Source organism: Artibeus jamaicensis, unplaced genomic scaffold (assembly GCF_021234435.1).
Source record: "Artibeus jamaicensis isolate MK-2021 breed Jamaican fruit bat unplaced genomic scaffold, CSHL_Jam_final contig_64, whole genome shotgun sequence".
In the NCBI taxonomy this organism is placed as follows: domain Eukaryota; kingdom Metazoa; phylum Chordata; class Mammalia; order Chiroptera; family Phyllostomidae; genus Artibeus; species Artibeus jamaicensis.
Window position 1 is genome coordinate 16,160,171 of NW_026521911.1, and position 25,860 is coordinate 16,186,030.

At 43.0% G+C, this 25,860-nt stretch overlaps 2 protein-coding genes across 2 annotated transcripts; both read left to right on the forward strand.

Moving 5' to 3' along the window:
• The first annotated feature begins 298 nt into the window (after positions 1 to 298).
• On the forward strand, positions 299 to 1,528 carry LOC119061456 (upstream-binding factor 1-like protein 1). Its single transcript, XM_037162008.2, has one exon. The coding sequence runs from the start codon at positions 299 to 301 to the stop codon at positions 1,526 to 1,528; it is 1,230 nt and encodes a 409-aa protein (XP_037017903.2).
• A 12,877-nt stretch (positions 1,529 to 14,405) lies between these two features.
• On the forward strand, positions 14,406 to 24,099 carry LOC128628250 (tripartite motif-containing protein 43B-like). The gene is given in 6 exon segments (XM_053670736.1): positions 14,406 to 14,593; positions 19,647 to 19,817; positions 19,819 to 19,870; positions 21,604 to 21,732; positions 22,289 to 22,442; positions 23,702 to 24,099. Coding segments are annotated over 6 exon segments (1,092 nt in total).
• Positions 24,100 to 25,860: the final 1,761 nt, after the last annotated feature.

The following is a 25,860-nucleotide window of genomic DNA, read 5'->3' on the forward strand; positions in this document are numbered from 1 at the left end:
ACAATGAAAGGTGACAGGACAATTTTAAAAAGTGAAAATGTAGCATAGGAAAGGTAACAAAAATTTCACTGCAGCGGTAGGCAATTTTTTATTTATTTTGTTAGCAAGTCAGTTACATAAACAACATATCCCAGTGGGTTCTGATTTTCTCATTCATTTCTTCTCTTTCTTCTCAGAAATATGGAACCACACTTCGCAAACTTCTTAAATAGCTCAACTGCTAAGTCCTAAGAGGGAAGATATTTGAGCTTCTGCTGTGGTGTCTATATAACTTTGTAACGGCCTCAAAGCCCTAGAAATGGCATCGACTAATGACCAAGACCAATGGCCCAAAGAAGACATTGAGATGTTACTAGACCTCCTAGAGAATAATCTCCCACCCAATGACAGTCACACATTCAAAATGACCCAGTCAAAGATGGACTGGGGAAAAGTGGCTTTTAAAGATTATTCTGGAGAAATGTGCAAGCTCAAGTGGTTAGAAATTTCCAATCAAACAAGAAAGTTTCGTACTTTGACAGAAATAGTTCAGGACACTAAGGAACATTTAAAAAATTCTTACCAAAGAGAAAAGCTCAAGAACCATCCCCATTTACCCAAGAGACCCCTGACTGCTTACTTCCGCTTCCTCAGAGACAAGAGAGCCCAGTACTCCCAAATGTACCCTGAGATGAACCACCAGGAGCTAACCAAGTTTCTGTCTAAGAAATACAAGGAACTCCCAGAACAAATGAAGTTGAAATACATTCAAGATTTCAAGAAAGACAAAGAGGAATTTGAGAAGAAAATGGCTCAGTTTAGGAAGGACCACCCTGATCTAATGCAGAACTCTGACACTTCTGTTGTCCCTAAAAGGAGCTCAACCAAAGTCCAAAAGAAGTTTCAGGAACATGTAGAACCAGTGAAATCTCCCCCAGAAAACAATTTTTCTCAGAAGGCAAAATTCCATGGAGAGCCCAAGAAGCCCCCAATGAACGAATACCACAAGTTCCACCAGGATTTGTGGTCAAGTAGGGAGCTGCAGGACCTGCCCATGAGGGAGCGCATGGTGGAGATTGGCAGACGCTGGCAGCGTGTCCCACTGAGCCAGAAACAGCATTACAAGAAGCAGGCAGAGGAGCTGCAGAAACAGTACAAGGTGGACCTGGACCACTGGCTCAGCAGTCTGTCCCCTGAAGAATATGCTGCTTACAGAGAGAGATCCTATGCTAAGCGTAAGAACATGAACATGACTGGAGGCCCGGACTCCAAGATCATGAGGAAAGAAATGCTCTGTCCATCAGCCAGGGCTCTGCAAGAAAGGCTTGCACAGGAGCAGGGGCTGCAGACTCCAGAGACAGAGTCAGCAAGGACTAGAGGGGGCCGTTCTCATGTCTCCCAGAGATCAGAAGAAAATAAGGAAGATGGGGAAAAGGCAGAAAGCAGTAGCTCCTCAGACTCCAGGAGTGGGGATGAAGATGAAGACTGTGAGGACAGCAGCTGCAGCTCATCTTCCTCAGGGATCACCTCTGACTCAGACACCAACTGAGCTTTGTTCATTCCCAAAATGGTGGGACACAGAGCTTCCCAACAAAAGTCCATGACATCTGCAGCAAAAGGAAGGGCTGCTCTTCTTTTCCCTTTCATTTCTTTGCTTGTTCCTTCATCCCCCTACCCATCCTCAGTAAAGGATAGAACACATTGGGGACTATGAAATTTGGGAGAGTACTCTTAATATCAGGCCCATAAACCTGGAGGAGAGTGTCCTGCTGGAAGAAGAAATATCAGTTATGCACAGGTATAGGGTCCCCCTACACCATCTTCACCATCCCCAGGAACTCTGTGCAGTGACGGCTCTGGAAACAGATGATTGGACTATGGAGGTCACACTGCTTTAGACTGAGTATTTTCGAAGTCAGAAGTTTTATTTTTGGAATGTTTTGACAGTTGGCTGGTGTGAGGGCCTTGGGTGGGTGGGCATAAAAGCTGACTGGATTAAGAAGCACACTTGTTATGTAACAGTCATGGGGATGTAAATTATACCATAGAGAATATAGGCAATAATAGTCTAATAACTGTGTGCAGATCGGTGTGAAATTTACTGGGATGATCACTCATTCAGTGATGTATTGACTAATCACTGGTGTCTACGCCCAAAACTAATGTAATAATGTATGTCAACTGTAGTTTTTAAGAAATTATATTTCTAAAGATTTCACTTTTCTCATTTTTTGTTTGCCAGAGGTTTTCAGGGGCCACCTTGAGCCTGTGGCTCCTACACCCCCTGCAAGAACTGTACCTCTGGATTCTTGCACTGTCTGGTGTGAGGAAAAAGTTGGTCTCTCTGAAATGTGAGAGTGGGCAGCTCATGCAGGAAGCACTGTTTATGTATATACTTAACTCTTACATCTCTGTAAGACGTACATCTCTATAACTTCAAATATATATGTCTATATTTTGTTTTAAATTCACTTTCATTTGATAAGTGCCTCTGTAGAGAAGCCTTAATTCCTCCCTGTTGCTCCGGGTGCAGGTGAATCTCACCTTCATCATTCAGGATTGAGGGAGGGATAGAGAGACAGACACACAGGCCCGTAGGTACATACATAGACACTGAGCAGTAGACATAGACATGGACACTGTTCCCGTCTCCTGGTCTGCCTGTGAACTCTCGTCCCAGTGCCATGTTGCTTCGACTATTTGGTTCACTGGTATGTCTGAGAATCTATTTAAGGTTATTGCCCTCTCATTAGTTTTTTTCCTGTGTACTGCTGGCTATTTTCATATTGTGTTCTCATGCATACAACCATTATAAAAATAATTGTATCATTTTCACATGAAAAATCATTAAAGTTTGAGCATTTAGATAACTAGATATCTAAGTAAATTATTTTTATTGTTTTTGTAGGTAATCAGTTTTCAAAAAAATAGTAATATTAACAATTTTTATAGTTCTAATATTTTCTCTAAGTGTTCTTTTAATATCCACAACAGTGTTAAGTAATAATAGTGAGACATATTTGTCTTGTTATTGACTTTCAAACTAATGTTTAAAGAATTTACTATTGAAATTATGCTGATTAATATATATTTAAAATAAAATATAACTTATTCAGAATATGCCCATTTACTTATATATTGTTGTTTTTATTATATAATGTGTATCAGTATTTAAAAAATCACTTCTACCAACTATCAATAAAATTTTCCTTAGGAATATTAGTATAAGGAATTGGATTATCTTGCTAATATTAAATAAACATTCATCATATTCCAATAATAAACCCACAATTTTATTCCATATTGAAAAGAGGACTAGAGTATAGGCAAATTTTCTAGCCTTGCCTATGCTGGGAATACACCATTTATAGAGTCTCCGGATATGTTAATTACATTCGCTAATTCTTTTTTATTTAACTTTATTTTTCTTAGTGACACTGTTACACATGACGCCATTTTCCTGCCCCCATTTGCCCACCTCCGCCCAAGCCCCTGTGCCCCCTTCTCTCTCTTTCTCATAAGCTAGATTAGAATTGACTACCCCACAGTAATAGTAACTGAGTGGGGGCAACAGGTTGTCAGATATAAGACATGTCAGTTATTACAATGAAACATGTTATATTATTTGGAAAATTCTTTAGCAGATTGTGTCACATGCTTGTTACTCAACATTCTATTTGCAAAACAAGTTTAAGATACGATTACTGTTACTTCAGATCACCAGAATCCCAGATGTCATTTTTGCCACTAGGTGGTAGAAAGATTTATAAGCCAAGCTAGATGGAGAGACACACAGAGTCAATTCATTTGACTCTCTTTGTGAATTTAAAGCATGTATTTCTGATTCATTCAGCACCAGTGTTTTCTAAGCCATGTCTCACTGCATGGGATACAGAGATGAAAGTTACAGTTTCTCATGTCACAGCACTCATGGTGTCACACAGAAGACTGACCAGCCAATGCAATCAGTCAGAGGAAGCATCATTGGGTCCACAGAGCACATATACTGGAATTGAACAACCGAACATAAAAATTCTGAATTTGCTATTATAATGACATGGGTTTAAAAATGTCTTTGCTTATCTGTTTCTTCAGGTATACATTTATAAACTGGAAATAAAATTGTAATTAGGTATGATAAACAGTAAGCTTAATATTTATAATTATGGTAGATTTATAGAAAATGTTAGGTGGATTCCACTGGGACTGCTGCAGCAAAATATCATAGACTGATGGGCTAATAAACAACAGAAATTGCTCTCGCACAGTTCTAGAGGTTGGAAGATCAGGGTGCACACATGGTTGGCTGATGGCTGTGTTCTAGGTGGCACACTTCTTGTATCCTCACTTCGCACAAAGGGCAGGGGACCTCTCTGAAGTTCATGTAAGGTACTAATCCCATTTCTGAGGGTTCCTCTCTCATGACTCAAGCCCGTCTCAAAGACCCCACCTCCTCAGGACATCCCATTGGGCATTGCGGTTCAATACATAAAGTTTGGGGGCCACACAATGTAAAAATTTTACTAACAATAAATTATTCCAGAGTTTGTCATTAAATAGCTAGGGACTAAGTGAGAAAAGAGACAGTGGAAGTGGTGTTCAGATGGAGGTAACAGCATGGCCAGAAGTTCACAGTGAGGGTGGGCATCCTAGTACAGCAACTTCCACTATTATGTTGTCACGCTTCTTTTACACACAGGTCTTACACACTACTCAAAACACTGTCATTCAGGTGGGAGATGCTCTTTGTTCATGTACTTCCAACAAAAAAACCTAGTTGACAAGTCCCCAAATATGAACAAAAGCAGACAAATCAGGAATACCTAAAGATCCATGAGGTGCCCTGACTGGCATGGTTCAGTTGTTTGGGAGTTGTCCTGGGAACCAAAAGGTTGCTGGTTCAATAGGTAAAGGCACCTGCCTGGGCTGTGGGCTGGGTCCCTAGTTGGACACATTTGAGAGGTAGATTGATGTATCTTTTGCACATTGTTGTTTGTCTCCTTCTCTTTCTCCCATCCTTCCCCTCTCTCTAAAAGTAAATAAATCAAATCTTCGAAGAAAAAGTCAAGATCCTTGTAGTATCAGGTTCTGTTTAGGAGGAAATGTGGAGGTGGACAGAACTTCTGGTAAGTCTGAGACCCCACATGTCAGCAACAGAGATTCATTGAAAGGCATGGCAGGCCAATTTAAGAACAGCTGTTGAACTTGGTAAGGGGAAGATGCTCACACACTAAAATATGCAAAGAGTGTGCAATAAGATGTGAAAAGGCTGGTACAACCTAGTTTCAACACTCTCAACATAACCAACACAAATTCCCTTTAGGGTCAATCTCCACACAGAGAAAAATACTACTGGGAGTAAAATATGGACAGAACAAAACCAAAGCAAGAAGACCACCTACAGAAGAAATCCCAATAAAATAAATGTGAGAGCCCAAACTGGGTGGCTCTATTGTGTGGAAAATTATCCCACGCACCTAAAGTTTGTATATTCCACCCCCAGTCAGGGCACATAACGGGCTTGCAGGTTTGATGCACTATGGTGAGCATTTAGGAGGCAACCAATATGTTTCTTTTGCACATCATTTCTCTTTCTCTCTCTCTCTCAATAATCAATTATACAAATAACTAAATAAATAAAGTGTAAGGGAAAGAGAACCAGCAAGTGTCAAAGATAAGAGTTTATACTGTTGAACTCCTTATGAAGACAACCAGAGCACTCTAGACTCAGGAAGCAAGGAAAGCAATCTTGATGTACCTCCACCTAAAAAAATCCAGAGACACCAACTGCATATAAATACCATTAATTGGGCATGTTTTTACTTCTTATTTTAAAAGAGTCCAGAGGAAAAAAATCATACCTTTTCAAGAATAATAGCCCTGAGTATGACTGCTCACAAAGTGGCCTTTAGAGACAGTTCTGAGAAGAACACTACTGCCAAGTGTACATTGCCTGTACACTTGGTTACTGCCTTGGGAGAACATGGTTCTGAGATGTTGTCTCCAGTTACTGCCCACAGCCCCTCAGCCCCTAATCACACAGACCCTCAGCTCCACAGCCTGTCAGCCCCATAGTCTCTCAACCACACAGCCCCTAGCTCGATGGCTGCCCAGGGCCTCACCTCCATAGCACCCTGGTCATACCTTCCTGGATCCTACTCCTCCACTGTGCCTTGATACCTCTAGCTATTTCTGCGAGTCAGTTCCTGCACTGTTTCACCATCCTCTGCTTTGCCCACCTCCTCTAGTCCCTGAAGTTTTCCTCCCAAGAAGCAACTTACAAGTCATTGTGTCCTGACATAATAATACACTTTCCTAAGAATCCGTTAGAGAAAGACAGAATCTATATAGGATGCAGGTTCTCTAATTCCTAACTGAATGTCACACACCTGGATCTTTAAGGACTTATCACTTTTCTAGATGAAACAAAGAATTCATATCTGGGACTGAGGAGCTCAGTACAACTCCAGTATATGAATGTATTACCTGCGATTCAAAATGCAAGGTTTTTTACTTAAAAAATGTTTAAAGAAAGGCAGACACCCTGGGAGGATAGAGGGAGAAAGCTAAGTGCCAGAAGGTTTTGCCTTGACTGTCATCATTACTAGTGAACAAATGCCTGGAGTTGAGGGGATGTTGGGGTGTCTGTCTTCCACTGTGTGTTGGGGGTGTGATCAATGTGGAGGGCGTATTCCTCCCTTATTCCTCTAGTGCTAATGTGGTGGGGGATTTGGGGCATCAAGACAGTCCCCATGGGAGTGCAGAAATCCAGTCACCTGTAGCCTTGAGGGACAGAGGTGGTGCTCAAAGGTTTTCAGAGCAGAAGCCGATTCCCTTGTTCATCTACAGCACCAGGAGGAAAGGGAACCCTACCTTCTCTTGCTTACTCCACTCTAAGTCTGTGAAAGTACAAGTGGGTGGATGAAAAATGAGTAATGTGAAAAGAACTGTGTCACTTCCCTGAAAATGAGTCGGCCATCACACAGACCTAAAGAGGAGCCCGGCTTGGTGAGGCCCATCAGAGTACTGCCAGGCCTGGGCAGTCTCCTTATCACCAAGCCTGATACTTCTGAGTTAATTTTTGAAGCACAAAGGGATCAGTTGGAGGCATGGCCCCTGCATTGCCCCATGGTGACTGAACATCCTAGGAGGCCAGGATCCCTATATCAGCACTCCCCTCTAATTCACAGATTTTCAAACTGGTCTTGAAATCAGCCCCAGTAGAGGCGTCCAGCACTGTCCCAGTAGAGCTGGTGGCATAACTGAGCCCCTGAGCCCACAGGGCCCATCCCAAACTGTCACTTTCCCAAGACTCTTTGCACAGCCACTCTTTGGCAGTCCCTCAGCCTCATGACTCTGGTGTCAGGTGGTGAACCTGGAGAGACAGACAACAGGTTTAGTATTCACAGGGTTATGTCAGGTTTTTTTTTACTTTTCTAAAAATTACTTTATTGTTGTTCAGTTACAGTTGTCTGCATACTCTTCACACCCCTCTTCCCTACCCCAGCCAAACCCACCTTATATACAAGAGAGGTCTCATAAAATGGTCACCCGATTTCTCAACAGAAGAAATTGGCACAAAATATTATAAGTTATGGAAATCAAAGACCTAGAATCAAGATTACTCTACCCAGCAATGCTGTCACTTGGAATGGAAGGAGATATATAGAGTTTGCCAGACAAGAAAAAGCTGAAGAATTTCATCATCACCAAACCCACGTTATGAGAAATGTTAAAGGGACTTCTTTAATAATAGGAGAAAATATGAATAATAAAGTGGTAATAACAACATATATATCAATAATTACTTTAAATGTAAATGGATTAAGTGAGCCACTCGAAAGCCATAGTTTGTCTAAATGAATAAAAAAACAACACCCATACATATGCTGTTACAGACAACCTGTGTAGACTGAAAGACACACATAGAAAGTGAAGGGCTGAAATGGTATTTCATGTAAATTGATACAAACAAGCAAAAATCCTGAGGTAGCAACATTTGTATCAGACATAATAGACTTTAAAAGAAAAGCTATAACAAGAGTCAGTGAAGGAAGCAATAACTCCACCTCTGGGTATTTATCCAAAGAAACCCAAAACACGAATTTGAACAAGGATCATTGTTTACAACAGCCAAGATACTTTCTTCTGCCCTCACTCTGAACACACGGACAGGCCACTTCTTACTACCTACTACCAAACACTCTAGTCTTCTCCAAAGAAATTCACTTTGAGTAAGCCTAACCACCCCACACCCTATGAAGAAACTTTGATGATCCATGCACATGGTAATAAATATACACACAAACCAGCATACATGTGCAAGACACAGAGAAATATCTCCAGAAAACCATGTATGAAACAACTTCGAAACACCAAATTATCCTTATCTAATGAGTCACATACACAAATACTAACAAATAATTGCATCTCACATCTCAGATACAACATGTAAACACTATTCTCCCACTGTCTGTATAACACCGAAAGCTACCTGTCCATCAAATACATACATACTTGCTTCTGCAAATATAGAAAAGCCTAACAGCCCCCTAATGAAAAATATAAACACATAGCTCTAGCAAATATTCCTCCACATGGCCATGGACCTTGAATGCACACACAAACTCAATATGCACACAACTACCCACAAAAGCTGCAAATAGCCCACAATTACCCAGTAAAACACAAATAAGCAAACATATCACTTTATACCTTATGTCTCAAATACACATATAATGCCACAGTACCTGCATATACATAACATCACACTCCCAAATTCTCATGCACAATTACTCTTCCAACCCACAGAACACACAATCACACAAACACTACATCAAAACATACAAACACCACATAACACCAGCATACACAACACCCACCAGTATACAGAACTCCTGAAATCAAAAAATGAAAAATAATACACATAACCAAACAACATGTCCTGAACACATAATGATGCTTCTACATTCCTCAAATACAAAACAACAAGATCATACACTCAAGCTAGTGAACAGAAACATTTTTCACATATGCAGATGATCTTTCCAAAACAGTAGATCATTCCCCAAATACCCAGGATGCGAGGAAAGAAAGAATGGGTAAATATGCTCCATCCACAAACACAAAATACAAACACCTAACCACCAACTCCTTGAATATACATGCACTACATCTCAACACCCTCCAAATGCAACACTCAGTCCTACACACTCTTACCAAAAGCAGACATGATCTCCTCTTAATCACAAATATCCACAGACAAAACCAACTCACACATTTCAAGACATAATCAGATTCCTACCAATCAATTAAAAACTACAAACCCCATCTCTGCTCCCAAGTCCATGATTTGACAACAGACTGCATTGCCTTTAGAGCCAGCAAAGTCACTTGCTTCATTGACAAGAGTGCCATTTGAACGTAATTAATGGTTGAGATTTTCTCATAAAACTATCAGGAAGTACATGAAAGCTTCACTCATTTCCACTCATGTTCAATGACTTGAGCTACTTCTTGCTGAACAAGAGGACCATTTTCAAATTCAGAAGAATGAAACTGCCCTACAGCTTGTGTATTGTTCAGAATGCTGGAGACACAGGGTGACCCTCAGAGATTAACAGCTTGCACGCATTAGGTACTGCTGTAAGCCGGGCAATTATTGAACCCCCTTGCAGGGAGTTCCCCTGGTGCCAATTCCATGGTGGAAACACCACCGGAAGTGAGCTGTATGTGGGGTGTGGGGTAGGGGAATGAATAAAGACTCAGGGCGCAAATAAACCACAGCATAAACAGTGGACTGGGGTGATACCTAAGAAGGAAGAGCCCAAGCATCCCTTACCTCCTCATTTACATAACTCACTCTGAAGGACGCCATGCCAGGCCTCCTACCAAGCAAGGTGGCCATTGGGCCCCACCCCTCCCTGCTTGGTGCAGTTGCGCCCACCAGAGGCTACTGGCCACAATGATCTCTGGGATCAGTTGCAGGGCAGAGCCCCATCCCCAGTGCATGGGTGCTTGGGTCTGTCCAGGATAGAGGCATGCCCACTCCCTTCACCCCTGCACAGGGGAGGAAAGACAGGACAGTGTGGAGTTGGGGGCCTTCATGCAAAGGTTCTCCAGCAAGGTCTCTTTGTAGTGGTCACTGTTTCAGATTGAGGCATATGAAAGGAGTACTTAGGATTTTAAAATTGCACCTATGCTATCCATGGTCTTAGACACAGCCCTTCCTCCTGAAACCATGTTGGAGAGGTCTCCCTAAAGCTCACATCTTCAAACTGGAGCAAGTGCCTTCATGCACTTTGGACTGCATTTCCATGGTTTCTGAAAATAGTAGGTCCTGCCTCCAAAATTGTCATTAAACAATTCTGACAAGAGAGGAAAAAATCTATCTGGCAAAGAAATTTAGACTTGGGAAACATTTGAAGAGAGACTTTAATTTCACTTTCCTCCTAGAGTTTTTCCAAAAGCACAGACTGTAGTGGAATATTTTCTCAGAGTATTTATTTAGTTCATGGAGGTTTTTCAATAGATGTTGGTTCACAGGTTTCCATTGCAAGTTTGCTGTGTAGTGTTGCTCAAGACTTGATTGCCTGAGCCGGTTTCTGTTCACCCTGTAGTATGGGAAATATCCACCTTCACTTCCCTCCTTTTTTTGTATTATACAGCAGAACTTGTGTTGCATTGGAGTCTTTCAGGGAATGTTCATAGTGGGGAACAGTCATCACTAAGAATATTGGTGCTAAAGCAGGGAGTGAAGCTTGTTTCCCTGGAGATTCAGTTGCAATCCTCCCAAGTTGTCACAACTCACCTCTGTTGACCAACTTCCTAAAAATCCTCTCCTCTCACAACACAAAACACAAATGCCCATTCACATCATTTGACCGTGATAAACTGACATTTATGTACCACGTGAAAATGAGAATCAACAAGGTTTCTAAGGGGTGCAGCGTGATTGACGTGCAGATGGAACCACATGCAATGATGAGTTAGGTGCCCAAGAGCAGGGCTGCATGTGTGAGGCAGACAGGAAACTTGGGAGCCAGTGAGCAGGGCTTCCAGGCTCAGCCTGGCAAACTGAGACTTAGGTGGATGAGGTTTCTGTAATGGGGGTTGGATATGGCGGATAGAATTCTGGCTTAGTTTCACAGCGCACATCCATCTCATGTGCAGTGCAGTTTTAACACCTGTGAACACAGGAGGTTAGGGTATTAAGCCCTGTTAGCACAAGGAAGCATCAGATTTTCTGTCTTCCCATCCCTTACTTCTGTCCTTACCGCCACTGAACCTACATGTTCATGCTTGTGACGGCTCTCGCAAACTCCTTATCCTCCAAAGAGCATGCTTGTTTCATGTGTGTGTGCACCTGTGTTTTGTGGTGGAGCCAAAATGCACACTGTAGTCCCTTTAATCCAAGTGATCTTTCTTATGGGGGGAGTAGCTAATAGTAATCTACTAAGTTACTTGTTTCGTAGAGTTCCCAGATAAAGTACAAGAGGCCAGTTGAAAATAAATTTTACAAAACACTGAACAAATTTACAGTAAAAGTATATCCCAAATATTGCAGGGGACACAATTATCCTAAAAACTAATTAATTGTGTATCTGAAATTCAAATTCAGTTGGGTGTCATTCTTTGCTAAATCAGGCCTCCTGAAAAGATTTCAAGGAACCACTGACACGGGCCTCCCGTGGGAAAGAGGACTGTGCCGCTGGGGAAAGAGGCAGGAGAAAGACTCGTCACTGCGTTTCTCATCTTGGACAATTTGCCTGTGAATTATGCAAAGCTCTTGCTTATTTAGAATATTAGATAAAGATCATTCAAAAGGTAAAAAATTAAACATTGAAGAACATATTACTCCATGAACTGGACAGTTATGTGCAAAAAAATGAAACTTGAGCACCAACTTACACCATACAGCAAAATAAATTCAAGGTGGATAAAAGATTTAAATATAAGCTGTGACACCATTAAAGTCCTAGAGGAGAACATCAGCAAGAAAATCAGATATTTTATGCAGCAGATATTTCATGCAGCAACTTTTTTACTGATATGTCCCCTAGAGCAAGGAATATAAAGGAAAGAATAAACAAATGGGATCTCATCAAAATAAAAAGCTTCTGCGTGGCTAAAGAAAACAGTATTAAATTAGCAAGACAACCAACTGTATGGGAAAACATATTTGCCAATGATACCTCAGACAAAGGTTTAATCTCCAAAATATACAAAGAACTTACATGACTCCACTCTAAGAAGACAACCAACCCAATTAAAAAATGGGAAAAGGACTTGAACAGACACTTCTCCAAGGAGGACATACAGAATATCCTGAGACACATGAAGAGATGCTCAATATAGTTAGCTATCAGAGAGATGCAAACTAAAACCACAATGAGATACCACTTTACACCAGTCAGGATGGCTATCATAAACAAAGCAACAAACAACAAATGTTGGAGAGGTTGTGGGGAAAAGGGGTCCTTGGTTCACCATTGGTGGGATTGCAGGCTGGTACAACCATTATGGAAAACAGTGTGGAATTTTCTCAGAAAAATAAAAATTGACCTGCCTTTTGACCCAGCAATTTCACTGCTAGGATTATATCCTAAGAATCCTAAAACATCAATTTCAAAGAACCTATGTACCACAATGTTCATAGAAGCACAATTTACAATAGCCAAGAGTTGGAAGCAACTTAGGTGCCCATCACTAAATGAATGGATCAAAAAATTGTGGTACATATACACAATGGAGGTCTATGCAGCAGAGAGAAAGAAGGAGCTCCTACCCTTTGCAACAACATGGATGGAACTGGAAAGCATTATGCTAAGTGAAATAGGCCAGGTGTTGAAAGACAGATACCATATGATCTCACCTTTAACAGGAAGCTAAACAACAAAATAAACAAGCAAGCAGAATAAAAACAGACACTGATATAGAGAAAAAGGGGGCAGTGACCAGAGGGGAGAGGGAAAGGAATTTAAGGGGGAAAAGGGAGAGGGATTTGGAGGAACAAATAGGAAGGACACAGGGACGAGAACTAAGGGGGTTGGAAATGGGAGGGAGGTGGGGAGCACGGGGCAGGGGAGGCTGGGATGGGAGAAATAGACAAAAAACTGTACTTGAAAAATAACTAAATAAAATTTTAAAAAATGACTACAAAAAACAAAACAAAAAAACACATATTACTCCAAGAAAAAAAAGTAGTGATTTCTGGTCCTGTCTGCATAGTCTACTGGACCTCCCCTGACAGAGGCAGCAAAGGAGACTGTTGGTGAGGCTGGCAGGCTGCAATCTGCACAGCTGCCCACCCTGGACGGCACTGGAGCCTCGAGAGTGCATCCTAAAGAGATTCCGCAGCACTACCGAAGGAGCTGGATCCGCTGAGTCAACCCTCTTTTCGAACACTGGGCTGTGTGTGGCCCTACATACCCATTATTTATTCAGGACATGTGCTTGATTTTTGTTTCAGAAGTGTAGCCTGCGTTGAAGTAACTCAAAAGTCAGATAGGAAGCAGGTTGAGGACCCAAAATTAGGTTGAAGGATCAAGACCTGAAATAAAGGGAACATCAAGTAAAGCCTTTGTGCTGTGAATTGAAAAAAAAAAAAAACAACAGTGTATGAATTGCCTAAAGAAGCACACACCAACTGTGTTACAACTTCATTTTGAAAGAACTTCTGGTTCTCCCATGCCTGCAGAGCCTGCCATGGAAAATCTCCCCAATCCCACCCCTTCATGCCACCTGCCCTCCGCCCCTCCCCCACTGCAGAATGTCTAGAGCCCTAGGTTCTGCTGTTTCAATTCAGACCCCTCCTTCCACTGGATGCTGAGCATGTGTTGGAGCAGATCACTCTCTGGATCCTGGACTTGGATTTTCTCATTGTGGAGGCTCCTGGGCAGGAGAGATCAGTGCCACAGCCTGCAGAGATGGCTTCAGAAGGAGGTAAGCCCTCAGGGTGGGAGGCATTCTAGAGACAGTACTATCTCTGAAAACTTAAGGATTAAAATATGACAGTTCCACCGGGGAAATATAGTTTGGACTGAAGTAGAAGAAGGAGAGAGCACTTGACCTCCACGGACCTGTCAGCCAGGAAGGCTGGGAACCTGTGGAAACCAGGGAGGGTGCTGAACAGGAGGGCTGCTGAGAAGTGATCAGGATGCTCAGGGGTAGTGCCCGGGTGTACAGAAAGGACAGCCACAGGCAGGCGCATTAGTTCTTTCTAGAGCAGAGACAAGCTGCTGCAGCCTGTGTGTGCAGGGAGCAGTGGATGTGTCGAGGTGGGGAACGTGGGGGAGGGGTACAGGAAAGCCTTGTCCTCTGTCCTGCTCTTCAGGCACCTGGAGCCCACCCCACAGTATCTTTCTAGGGGATTTGAACTGACTGCATTAGAGCTAATGGGGCAGTGGGGAGAGGTGGTCGTGGCCATGAAGTTGTCCAGTGTGGCAGTCTGTGGTCAGATCTCCAATGAAGTGTCATCCCTGAGAGCCAGAATGGAAGGTACCCCAACTGCGGCAGCCCAGGGCTTCCCCACTCCTTCCAGCACAGAAGTCACTTCCCCTGAGTCCAGGGAGCTGCTTGTTTTTTTTGGATTCCACAGGGACAGGGCAGCCAGGTAACTTCCACCAAGAAATGGGGCTGGGTTCCCTGACTTGTCCTGAATTGATCCCCCTATGTGGAAACTCAGTTCTTCAGACCTGCTTCCTTCCTCCCATTGCGTGTCTCATGGTATATTCGTTGCCCTCCCTTTTTCTTTTGCAATGAAGAGTTTGCTCATAGGCCACATCACTGCTTCACGGACAGAAAATAGCTGTGAAGTGCGGTTGGTTTTCCATTGAAACATCTGGAAAGGCAGATGCTTTTTTAAAGGGGGAACAAAATCAGGAAGATGATCTTCTGTATCATTAGGAAACATCAATGACACCTGTCTTGAGTAATTAGAGGCATCTGGTCAACTTTCACAACATCTGTCCCACCTCCCTGTCAAAAGACCCAACATAAAGTTTGCTAAGAACCTGGCTGGACCCGGTGGGAGTGGGCCTTGGAGACAAGGCAGGTCTGTACATCCTCACAATTGACTCTTTTGGATGCCACCCTCTGACTTCACCCCTCACATAGTCACGTGGCTTCAGAGGGCCTGGCCCCAGAGGGCCTGGCCCAGTTGCACCAAGTTAACGTCCCCCTGCACTGTCCTCACCATCACATGCTCGGGAGGTGGAAGCTGGAGTCCCTCAAACTCCCTCCTCTTCCCTCTCTGCCCCAGCTCACATTCCCAGGAAGGTGGTACTCAAGGTCGAGGGCACCTAAAGACCCTAGCAGCCCCTGGAGACTAAGGTGCCCAAAGTCATCCCCCCTGGGGCCTTGAAAGGGTACATGGACAAGCTGGTGCAGCTGGCCCTCTCAGCCCCGGGGCTGTCAGGTGGATAATTGAAAGAGGACAGAGAGGAGTTGCAGCAGGAGGATAGTGGGACCTACCTGGACCCTGTTCTCCTCATCTACATTGAGAAGCCATGTTCCCAGGAAGACTTTGTCATCAAAGTGGGCTGGCTCAGAGCTCTGAGGTCTATAGGATTCTATAGGCCTCAGACCAGGGTTCTGCCCAGGTGGATGGGATTAACCTCTGTTCTTTGTTCCTGAGCTAGGCGTGTCCATGACAGTGTGCATGTTGTATGTGTGCTGTGTATGGGTATTTCCTTGTGTTTGTCTGTGTGTATGTTCCTGTGTGTGTGTCTGTAGCTGATGACCATGAGTTGTAAAATGCTCACCTTGTAGGAGAGGGTGGGGTGGACTTTTGCTTTTCCAATTTTCCTCTTGGTTCTACTGACTCACAGGTCACTCACAGCCTCTTCCTTCTGTCCCAGGTAGCAGAGGTCATTCACCCCCGATTTCTGGCACAGTTGATTTCCCCTGTGCAAAGTTGTAATTCTTGTCCCGACCTGAGGAGTTGGGGCAGGAGAAACGACTCACTCCTGTACAGGTGATCCAGTGGTGGGATGGAACTTAGGAAAATGGGAGAAGGTCTCTAGATGAGCCATGAGAGAAACAGACTGCAGATGAATTACAGGAGGGGCCCCAGGTTAGACAGGGAGGGAGGGACTCCAGATAGAATGGTGACATGGGGAACCCAGGTGAGCCATGGGAGGGAGCACCAGGTAGACCAGGGAAGGCAGCAACTCAGAATGGGGGTGCACATGACTGTGTCCAGCCCACCCCTGCCTGTAGGCATGGCATGTGGAGCGGCCAGCTCTGGGGTGGGTGCAGTACAGGAGGACAAGAAAGAGGACGACAGGAAGGAGAGAGTGACAGGAAAGAGAGGGAAAGAGGAAGGAGAGGATGGAGAAGGAAGAACACAAAGATGAGAATATGGTGCAGGAGGACAGCAGGAGAGACACAGGTCTGTTTTGAGTTTGAGTCAATATGACACCCTCCTGCCCTCCTCCCCCCAGTGCCATTGTCCTCTCACTCACCTATGTCCTCTCACATTCAGGTGCAGAGCCAGTCACTGTCCCCCTCTTCCTCCCAGCTGGTAGAGGAGTGAGTCCTGGCCTCAAAGAAGGAGGAGGGTGTGCAGGCACCCCTGAGTCATTTTGCACCCCCACTGGACTCGAGTCCTTCTGAGTCTGCAGCCAGCCAGGACACCCATAGTTGTGACCATGGCCCCAAGCTGTGGGTCAATGACAAAGCCTCTCCACCAGAGACTGACTTCAAGGACTGCCAAAGTCACTGTCAAGCAAATACCTTCCTGTACAACCGTTAAGGCCTTTGCTGTCTTTTCAGGACATCAGGAGTGCTCACCACTGGTGGCTCAATGTCCCCTCTTTGCTACCCCAGGTCCCAGGCACATTTACTGTGCACTGGGGCCCAGGGCTGCCCCCATTCCCAGAGAGACCCCTCCTGTTAGGGAGACTGGCAGGCCAGTGCGCAGGTCCAGTGAGAATGAGGAGGACCTGCCCAGCCTGTCCTTCCTCTGAGACTCTCCCAACAGCCTGCTGCCTCCTGAGCTGTCTCTGAGTACAGTCCCTGCCTCAGGCCTTGCCTGCCCTGGAGTTCAGGGGGCTGCCCAGGCCCAGCCTCAAAAGAGAAAGTGTGACCTTTCTGTCACAGGGAATTGGAGGAAGCAGCACTGCAGCCAGTAAGGAGCAGTGGGGTGTCCGTCCCACTGCCAGACCCTGGAGACCCCAGCCTAGATGTGACCCCACTGTCCCCCAGAGGAGCCATGGGCTCTTCTCATCCCAACGCTGACCCTGACAGTACTACTTACACCGGTGGCAGGGAGGGACAGCAGGACAGTGATGGTGGGCGTGGGGCTGAGGTAGGAGCAGCTCCTCTGTGGCATTGTGTGTCAGTTGTAAATAAAGATGTTTCTGTTCGAAAATGTTCTAGTTGGCCTTGTCTTCATACTGGGGTCTGTGCTGCAGCTTGGGGAGGGGACCCGAGAGGGAGGGAGTGTACGGGAAGTCATGGAATCTATGGATTCACAGGTGACCCTTCAGTCTGTCCTTCCAGATTGACAGGGACTCCTTCCATCTGCTCCTGGGAGCGCACAGCTCTGAATCCCCAGCGAGCCCTCCCATCACTTCTACTCCCAAAGACGGACTGGGTGAGGGGCCTTCCAGAAGCAGTCACTTAGGTGGTGAGTGACTCTCAGCTCTTCCAAGGTACAAATACAGATTATCATTAGCAAAGAGGTGTGGCTGCTCAAAGACTATAACACATTAATTGCTTGCTGAGTGATATCAAAGCCCTTTCAGTAATAGGCAAGTATCAGTTAAGCTGTATCGAAAGCTGTAAAGCCATCCCTTCCTCCCCACTGTCTGGAAAAATTGTCTTCCATGAAATCAATCCCTGGTGCCAAAAAAGTTGGAGACCACTAAATGTAGCCCATAGAGTAAGACATAGATGTACAGTGTCCCCGAGATAGAAAAGTAGCTTCAATATATATATATATATATATATATATATATATATATATATATCACTATTTTCTTTATATATGATTATATAAACATACACAAAACATTCCAAATGCCCATCTGCAAAAAATGAAGAAATACATTGTTTTATGTGCCAGTTTTCCAACTTATTACTTCCAAATTACTCCTCATTGCTGCCTCTTTGTTAATGCATCTCGAACCTTTAAATAATGCTTTGCTTGCCAAGGGGAATGATGTTAAACTTTGAGCATCAGGCATTGAAGCGACATTGGAAGGAGCGGTTTTCCTCCCTGGTTCCCATGTGCTCCCTTGACAGCCCCCTGCATGCAAATGATTTCCCTGGGACCCTGCCCTGCACTTGGCTTCACCATTACCCCATCCTGTAGTTCCTGCCACTGCTATAGCACCTCCCCTGATAGTACCTTCCATTTCATGGTGGCCAGCAAAACCAGCAGCAGGAGCTTCTTCCAACACTGCCCTGGGCTGGTTTTGTCGTAGAATGCCTCTGCCGAGACACCTCCCTAAGAACAGCTTCTCACAGTGGCTAAAGTGCAAGATTCTGAGGAGGTTGGGGGTGTACAATTCAGCAAGTTCTTCTAGAGCAACACCACAGCTGCTGCTCTCATATTCAGTGAGGCCTGTGGTGGGCAGGGCCAGACCCTTCACTGGCTGCTATGTCTCAGACCTAGGGCCAGTGACCGCTTCTTGTCTCCGCTATTCTATTCTGTGGAGTTCTCTTTACCTTCTACTAGACAGCCCCTCCTTGTTTCATGCTTTTATTTTTTTATCAGTCATTCTTTGTATGGGCATTCCCTATTTATGTTTCTCTCCCTGGACTAGATCTTGAGTCATAAATGTCATAATCATGCAATGGAAAATGCTCTATGTAAGTGAAATCTGGTGAACTACAGCCACAATAATGCATGGAGCAACCTTCAAAGTTAGTGAAAAACTCAAGTCCTAGAATAATGCATATGGTATAGTCTTACTTATAAAAAGTTCAAAATACATAAGGCCAAATACACACAGGGGATCTAGCCAGGTGGTAAAATTATAAATAATAGGACAGGGCAACATAAAATTCAAGAATGTGAGACTCTGTCAGAAAAGGAAGGCACACTGGTGAACAGTACTTGGGGGAACCAAGGATATTGGTAATGTTTCATTCCTTCATTTGGTTATAGGGTTGGGGGAGGTCTACACATGCTGTTTTATTTCTTATTTTTCACTGTACATATTGTCTAACTAGTGTGATAAGAGAGTAGCCTCTCAGCCTCACAGGCCACACAGGACTTGAGGCCTATGGTTTGGAGCGACCCTGTGAATTGTTCCTTGGGCTCTTGTACAAACTGAAATAACCTGTGTGTGCATAGACAGGAGTAGGTTTAGAAGTGTTGAATTAGACTTGATTCCCAGATAACCCCACACAGGAGTTTTAACATATTAGGCTGTTCTCCTTAATTTAAACACACAGTTCAGCTTTCAGAATGACTTTATGTAATTATTTACCTACCTCTCTGTCAAACTTTGCTTAGACCTTTATATCTTCTGGGCAGAGGAGTAAACTCCTAGTTTTCTTCCCTCAGAAAAATGGTCTCAGACATGTCACAAGCCTTTCAAGAAGAACTTGCCCGTATCGTCTGCCTGAATTACAACAGAACACAGTTTCTGTTGGTCATGTCTCTGTGCGTGTTGGGAGAAAGCTGAAAATCCTGCATATTGCCCTGTGTGCAGGGAACCATCAGAGCAGACAAATTTCAAAACCAACATTCTTCTGAAAAACCTAGTGTCTAATGGCAGGTAAGCAAGTCTGTGGCAGTTCCTGACCTCTGAGCACTATAGGTGTGGGCTATACAAGGAAACAAAGCAGATCTTCTCTGAAGATGACAGGAGTCTACTGTGTGCAATGCTCCAGTGCTCTGGAGCACGAGGCTCACAGATACTGCCACACAGAAGAGGCTCATGAGGAAAATTAGGTAAGTGCTCCTTTGAGAACACAACAATAGCTGCAGGAGAGTGTAGCCAAGACAACATAAGGACCTGAGAATCATCATGGGGATTAAATCCTCTCCTTACTGAGGGTCAAGTACCAACTTAAGCACCAGTGATGGGTCCGTGAGGGTAACACAATTGTATGCCTGCCTTATGGTGGTTACATTTAATGGGAGAGTAATTAAGTTAATGGTCATCATTATTTTGATGATACAGCATTGTGCTCACGTCAGTGGGAAGACCTCATTTTGAGAAAAAAACTAAAATGCAAAAAAAAATTTCTATGGAAAATATATTTGTTAAAAAAGGACAAAAATGATTGGAGTTGGCAAGAGACAAGTATCACTAGCTTCAAATTCTGATGCAAAGTATACCTCACTATTGGAGAAGTAGCTATGCTAAGTAAAATCCTTATCAGTTTTTCTAGACAAATGACTATGTTGCACTGTGTGGTCATACAGCCTGAAATCTTCTAAAATTTATCATTAGTGAGGACAAATAGGGAACATCAAAATCCTTCTTCTCTCCCTAAAGTACATTTCAATAATATCCCTGATTATCTCCATCATTAACAGTCTAAAACCTAAATTTATTTGTTTTTCTGGTGCAAAAATTCTATTTTTTAAACAGTCCAAGGTCTCAAACCACATGAGATCTTTATGAAAAAAGATTCAAGAAATTCAAAGAAGTCTCAGTAAAGCTGGCAGAATATCTGTCTATTGGATGGTAAGTGTGAGACAGTATTTCCCTCTGAATCAGGCTGACACAGTCACGAGGGGAAAAGGAACCATGAACAGCAGTTTAAGATGTGTGATTGTGATGGTGAGAATTACAGGAGCTAGAGAATGATAGTGTTTCCAGTAAATGAAAGTGTAATATTTTAAAAATGAAGGAGACATAGTGAAAGAAGTAAAGAAAAATTGAGATTGGAGAGTGAGATAGTGAGTCAAGAACTTTGGTGAGGGAATAGTCAATGGAATAAGAATCAGTGTTCTTTAAAACCATAGGGAGCCTGTGGCTTTAGATGGAGAACAAGAGCAATCGACAGAGAAAAGGAGGGCAGAGAAAATGGCTGGTAGGATGGACCTCAGTTTGAGGGAAGGTGGTGAGAATTTCAGGAAGATCTTTTCTGGTGGATCCTAATCTTGGGAATAAAATGCAATAATACTTCTCAGAATAGGGAGAATGTAACACTGGAGACCAATTTACTAACCAAGAAGTCAGAATAATGCATGCAAGAATTGATTAATTGACAATGAATTTTAATGGCTTGCATGCAGTCTTTCAGAGTTGAGAGGCTGAGTATGAAAGAAATGATCAATGAGAAGCTATCTTCCAGTTTTTTCAGGAGTTCATTTAGTGGGTGGAGGTAGTTTGAGGGGAGCACATGATTGGATTTTGATATAGTTTAAAAGAATGGAAAATAAATGAAGGAAAGAGGAATAAATGAATGGTGTCTGACAAGTGGGGGAACCTGAATTTAGGACACGTGAAGCTTATTGGTAGAGAGCATGAATCAGTACAGCAGCTGCTGTTTCAGTGGAGGTGGGTAGGGTTGGCCCGAGTATGTGACCTAGGAAATCCATTGCTCTGCAGACGTATATCCATGGATACCAAGATGAAACCAGGGATTTTTCTGAGACATTGCAACTGGTTCTCCATGAGGGAGAAGAAACAATATTGAGAGAGTCTTAATAAGGAAGGGTCAAATATGTTTGAGCAACTTGAGATACTTGAGGCTGAAATGGCTGAAAAGAAGATCAACCTAAGAGCAATGTATGACAAGCTCATGAACATGTGTCTGAAACCAGATGTAGAGTTGCTTAAGGTAAGAATGGAGTGTTTGCCTGGGAATATTTTATATTATTGGAAGCTCACACCATTGGTGAAAATACATTTCCATTATGTATTTCATACCAAAGATATATATTTCTTTATCTCCTGAATCCATGGTGGAGAGCGGCTCCCACTTGGGATTAATATAATATGCTCTTGACCTGACCATACACAAACAAGCCTTATGGAATTGTGATTATGGAGCTTCCTCGAGGAATATTTTCCTTCTCAAAATCTACTTTTGTTTCTTCCTTCAGTAAACACCAGAAAGGAAAAACTATTTCAAGGTCTTTTTTTAAATATGTTTTTTATTTTATTGATTATGCCAATTCTGGTCTGCAAGTGGATAATGTAGAAACATTTTGTGAAAGCTCCCATATATTTCCTGCTTCTAATGTGACATCATTAGTTTCATTTGCCATTAATTTGGGTCATATTACTCTTTGTGGATGAGCCTTAGGAGACACTCCTTGACACAGAGCTGAGAAAAATAAGAGAGATTCCCTAAGAATAGTACAACCCTAACCCACGAAAGGATTGTGATGAAGAACATTCAGTTGAATGATGATGGCACCAAAAGATTAATTGCATCTTCCTCTTACAGGAGTGAGCAGGTGCAGCTACACATGCCTCATCCTCTGTGGCCCAGACTCCCTGCACCGCCCATTACTAAACTGATGGACAGGCTCAACAGCTCCCAAGGTGAGTGTTGCCCCATTGGTGGGACCACCTGAAAGGGTTCTTCAATTCTGGTTTTTTGTGGATGATCTTTTTCTCTTTCTTACAGAGGAGAACAACCTGCTGAGTGGCATGTATAGTCCTAGTTAGTCATGGAGTAACTATAATGTTGTAAAAGATAAAATTAAAACTGCTGTAACAATAGATGTGAATCAGTCCTTATCAATTACTTGTAAATATGATAAGTTACTTATACAGTGAGAAAAAAGACATGAACCAAAAAAGGGCTTCTTGAGTCCTAGAGATATCATCACATAAAATGTCAGTTGTTCACTGAGGCATAGAAAACTGGATGGCAGTTCAAGATATTCTAATTTAAAGCAACAGCGGTGAATTAGGTTTTAAATAGTTTTAGTAATTGGATTTATGACATCTGGGTATTTTATTACAATGGCTGTGATCAGAAATAATCATAAATGTAAAAAAACCTAAATGCAGGAATGGAGATTTTACGAATAATAACAATAAAGGAAATTGGTGTTTGGTGAGGCCATACATAGAGGTCCATGGTAAACCTGAACCTGGAGGGTCATATGTCAGGAAGAGGAAGAGGAAGTTCTCAGGTGGAACCAGTTATCAGAGGCAGACAATTAGTACGAAATCACTTTTAAGAAGGCTTTTAGGTTCCTTCTTTAGTGACAACTCACTTAATTAACTGGAATATTGCCAACTGGAATATTATCATATACTGGAAAAGTAATTTCTCTTTATTTAGCATAAAATTATTTTTGTCCTCCAGGAAGGAGTGATAGAGATGTTTTATTGCTATGGACTTGGTGGCATTGCCCAGGTGTCCAGCTTTTCAGGTGTCATGAAAAGTAACCAGTCAGAAGTAGACATGACCTCCTTCTCCTTTATCATCTCTGATTTTTAGGAAGATTTTTTCTATTATAATTAGATATTTGTGTCTTCAGGAGATATTGTTAGCATCACTCGAATCCAATATTTTCTATTCAGAACTGCCCTTCTAATAATGTTGGAATGTTCTCTTCCCAGTGAGACACTAGGGAGAGAGATGCTTTTTCTCATAGACAATTTTATTTTTAACACTGATTTTGACTTCAATATTCTCTTTTCTTCACAGTGGACATTTCCTTCACTAGTGAAATAACGAATTGCAATTATCAGGCTGTTTGATGGTCTGAGAAGTCTGAGGTTTATGCATGATCATCTATATGTGTCTCTGGCTCCTGGAACATTAAACTATTTTGCTGTATGTTGAGTGCAGGTCTTCACCTCCGGCAAACATTACTGGGAAGTGCACGTGGACAAGTCTTGGGCCTGGGCTGTAGGGGTCTGTACAGAGACCCAGCTGAGGGAGAATGGCACGCTGATTGACTCTCCAGATGCATTTCTCTTTTAAAGTGTGAAGGAGGAAAATCGCCACACGGTCTGGACCGCTGACCCAGTGACTTGTCAGTACATAGAGAGACCTCTGGGCAGAGTTGGTGTGTTTCTTAATGTAGACAGTGGGGGTATAAGTTTTCTGGATGTTGTGAAGTGTTCTTTCATAAAGCATTCCCTCATTACACCTTCCCCACTTCAGAGGTGTCTAGAGGACAGTTTCAGTGTTCTTTTTAGGCCTTTCATTTACACACTGGCTACACACAAGCAGGGCTAAGTCAGGGAACTGGCCCTGAACCTGGGACATCTACTCTGAGGAAGCCCTTCTTAGCTGAAGCCTATCAGTGATACTTTACATTCTTTTATGCTTTTTCTACCTTAATGTAACCTTCTTTTGCTGTGATTCAAGATAAAGATTGTAGAAAATGCAAAATTTTGTTAGTTTTATTTTCTTGACATTAAAATCACATGTGACGGCCTTTTATCTTGAATATATGCTATGATTTTTTATGTTTTGTGAGCATGCTGGAGTCATCAAAATATATAGCACTGTACAGTTACTATTCATGGCCAAAATGCAGGGATGCAAATTGCATATTCTGGACATATACGGTTAGTCTGTCATGCTGTGCCAGTCTGCACCTTCCTCCTCCTTCTTCCTCTTTGTGTAGTTAGTCCTACTGGTCCACTCACCTTCTAGGGAAAAACGGAGTTGATGAGACAGTTTCCACAGATGCTCAGAAGCAGGATAAGCCTTCACTTTAGAGAACCTAGATAAGCTGGTCCTTTTCTTTTTCAACAGAATAAATGATAACAGATACAGGGAGAAAGTGCTGTCTATTTACAGCTACATTCTTAGCAGCTAACATGATGGCTAGGACATCAAGGCTGCTTGGCAAATTGATGGATAAATAAATAAATGGATAAGAGAATTACCTTACTTGAAAGGAATTTTGCTTAAAATTTTTGTGATTTAAAGGATGATATAAAAAACTGATAAAATTATGCAAGTTGAGTTTAATCTCCATTGATTTCTCACTGGTGTGAGGAAGTGCTATTTCTATGTGGGAGGAAGCCACTCTAGAGACTCTCTAAGCACAGAGACCAGGTGTGTGTGCACATGTGTGTTCCAGTCATGGTGGTCATGCATCATTGTTAATTCATTTAGTATCCTCTTCAAGGCCAAGAGAGCTGGAATGGGAAACAGAAGATCAAACGCAGACACAAGCTGCCTGCTCACTCTCTCTTTCACCATCACACAGTGTTGTATTGGTTTTTGTTTCTATTGTTCTTCTCCCACACTAAATTGCAGGTTCACCTTATGTTTATTGTGATTTATGTTCTGAGTGTTACAGAACACATACACACACAGGGCCCGGGGGTACATATACCATGACCAAAAGGACCCCCTCTAGGTTCGATTGTCTGTGGCCATAGGAAAGATGTCTCTCAATGCCAGAGATTTGTAAAAAAAAAAAAAAAAAAAGAAAAGAAACAAAGAAAAAGAAAATGTGTATATAATGCTATACAGACTTGGAGTAGTGATCTAATGTCCTCATTAACATATCAAAGTCCTTTTGGATACCCACAGCTGCCCAGGGTGATTCCTTCTCCCCCTGCCCTAACTCGGGTACCATATCTCAGAAAAAGAGGCAAACGTTCATGATTCAGGCTGCCGGCACTACTGGCTCTGTCACCGTCCAGGCAGGATCTCTAATTAATCCAAAGCCACATGACCGCTTCTCATGGCCTACTGGCAAGAGTTCTTGGTACCCATTTTCTTCCAGGCAAAGTCTCTCCTGCTTCCCAGGCCACATGACAAAAGGGAGTACCCCAAGGTGCGTGGTTCTCTTCTACCAAAGCTTCCTGGGTCCCCACTCTGGCCAAAATCACATGGTTCTTTTAAGCTAAGCTGTGGAGGGCAGGGGTGGAGGCACGCCCCCACTCTGCCAAAGCCCAGTGAGGGTTCTCTGCCACAGCCGCATGGTGATTCCCCCTCAATGGCTGCTGTGTCTGGATTTAAATCCCCGTGACAATC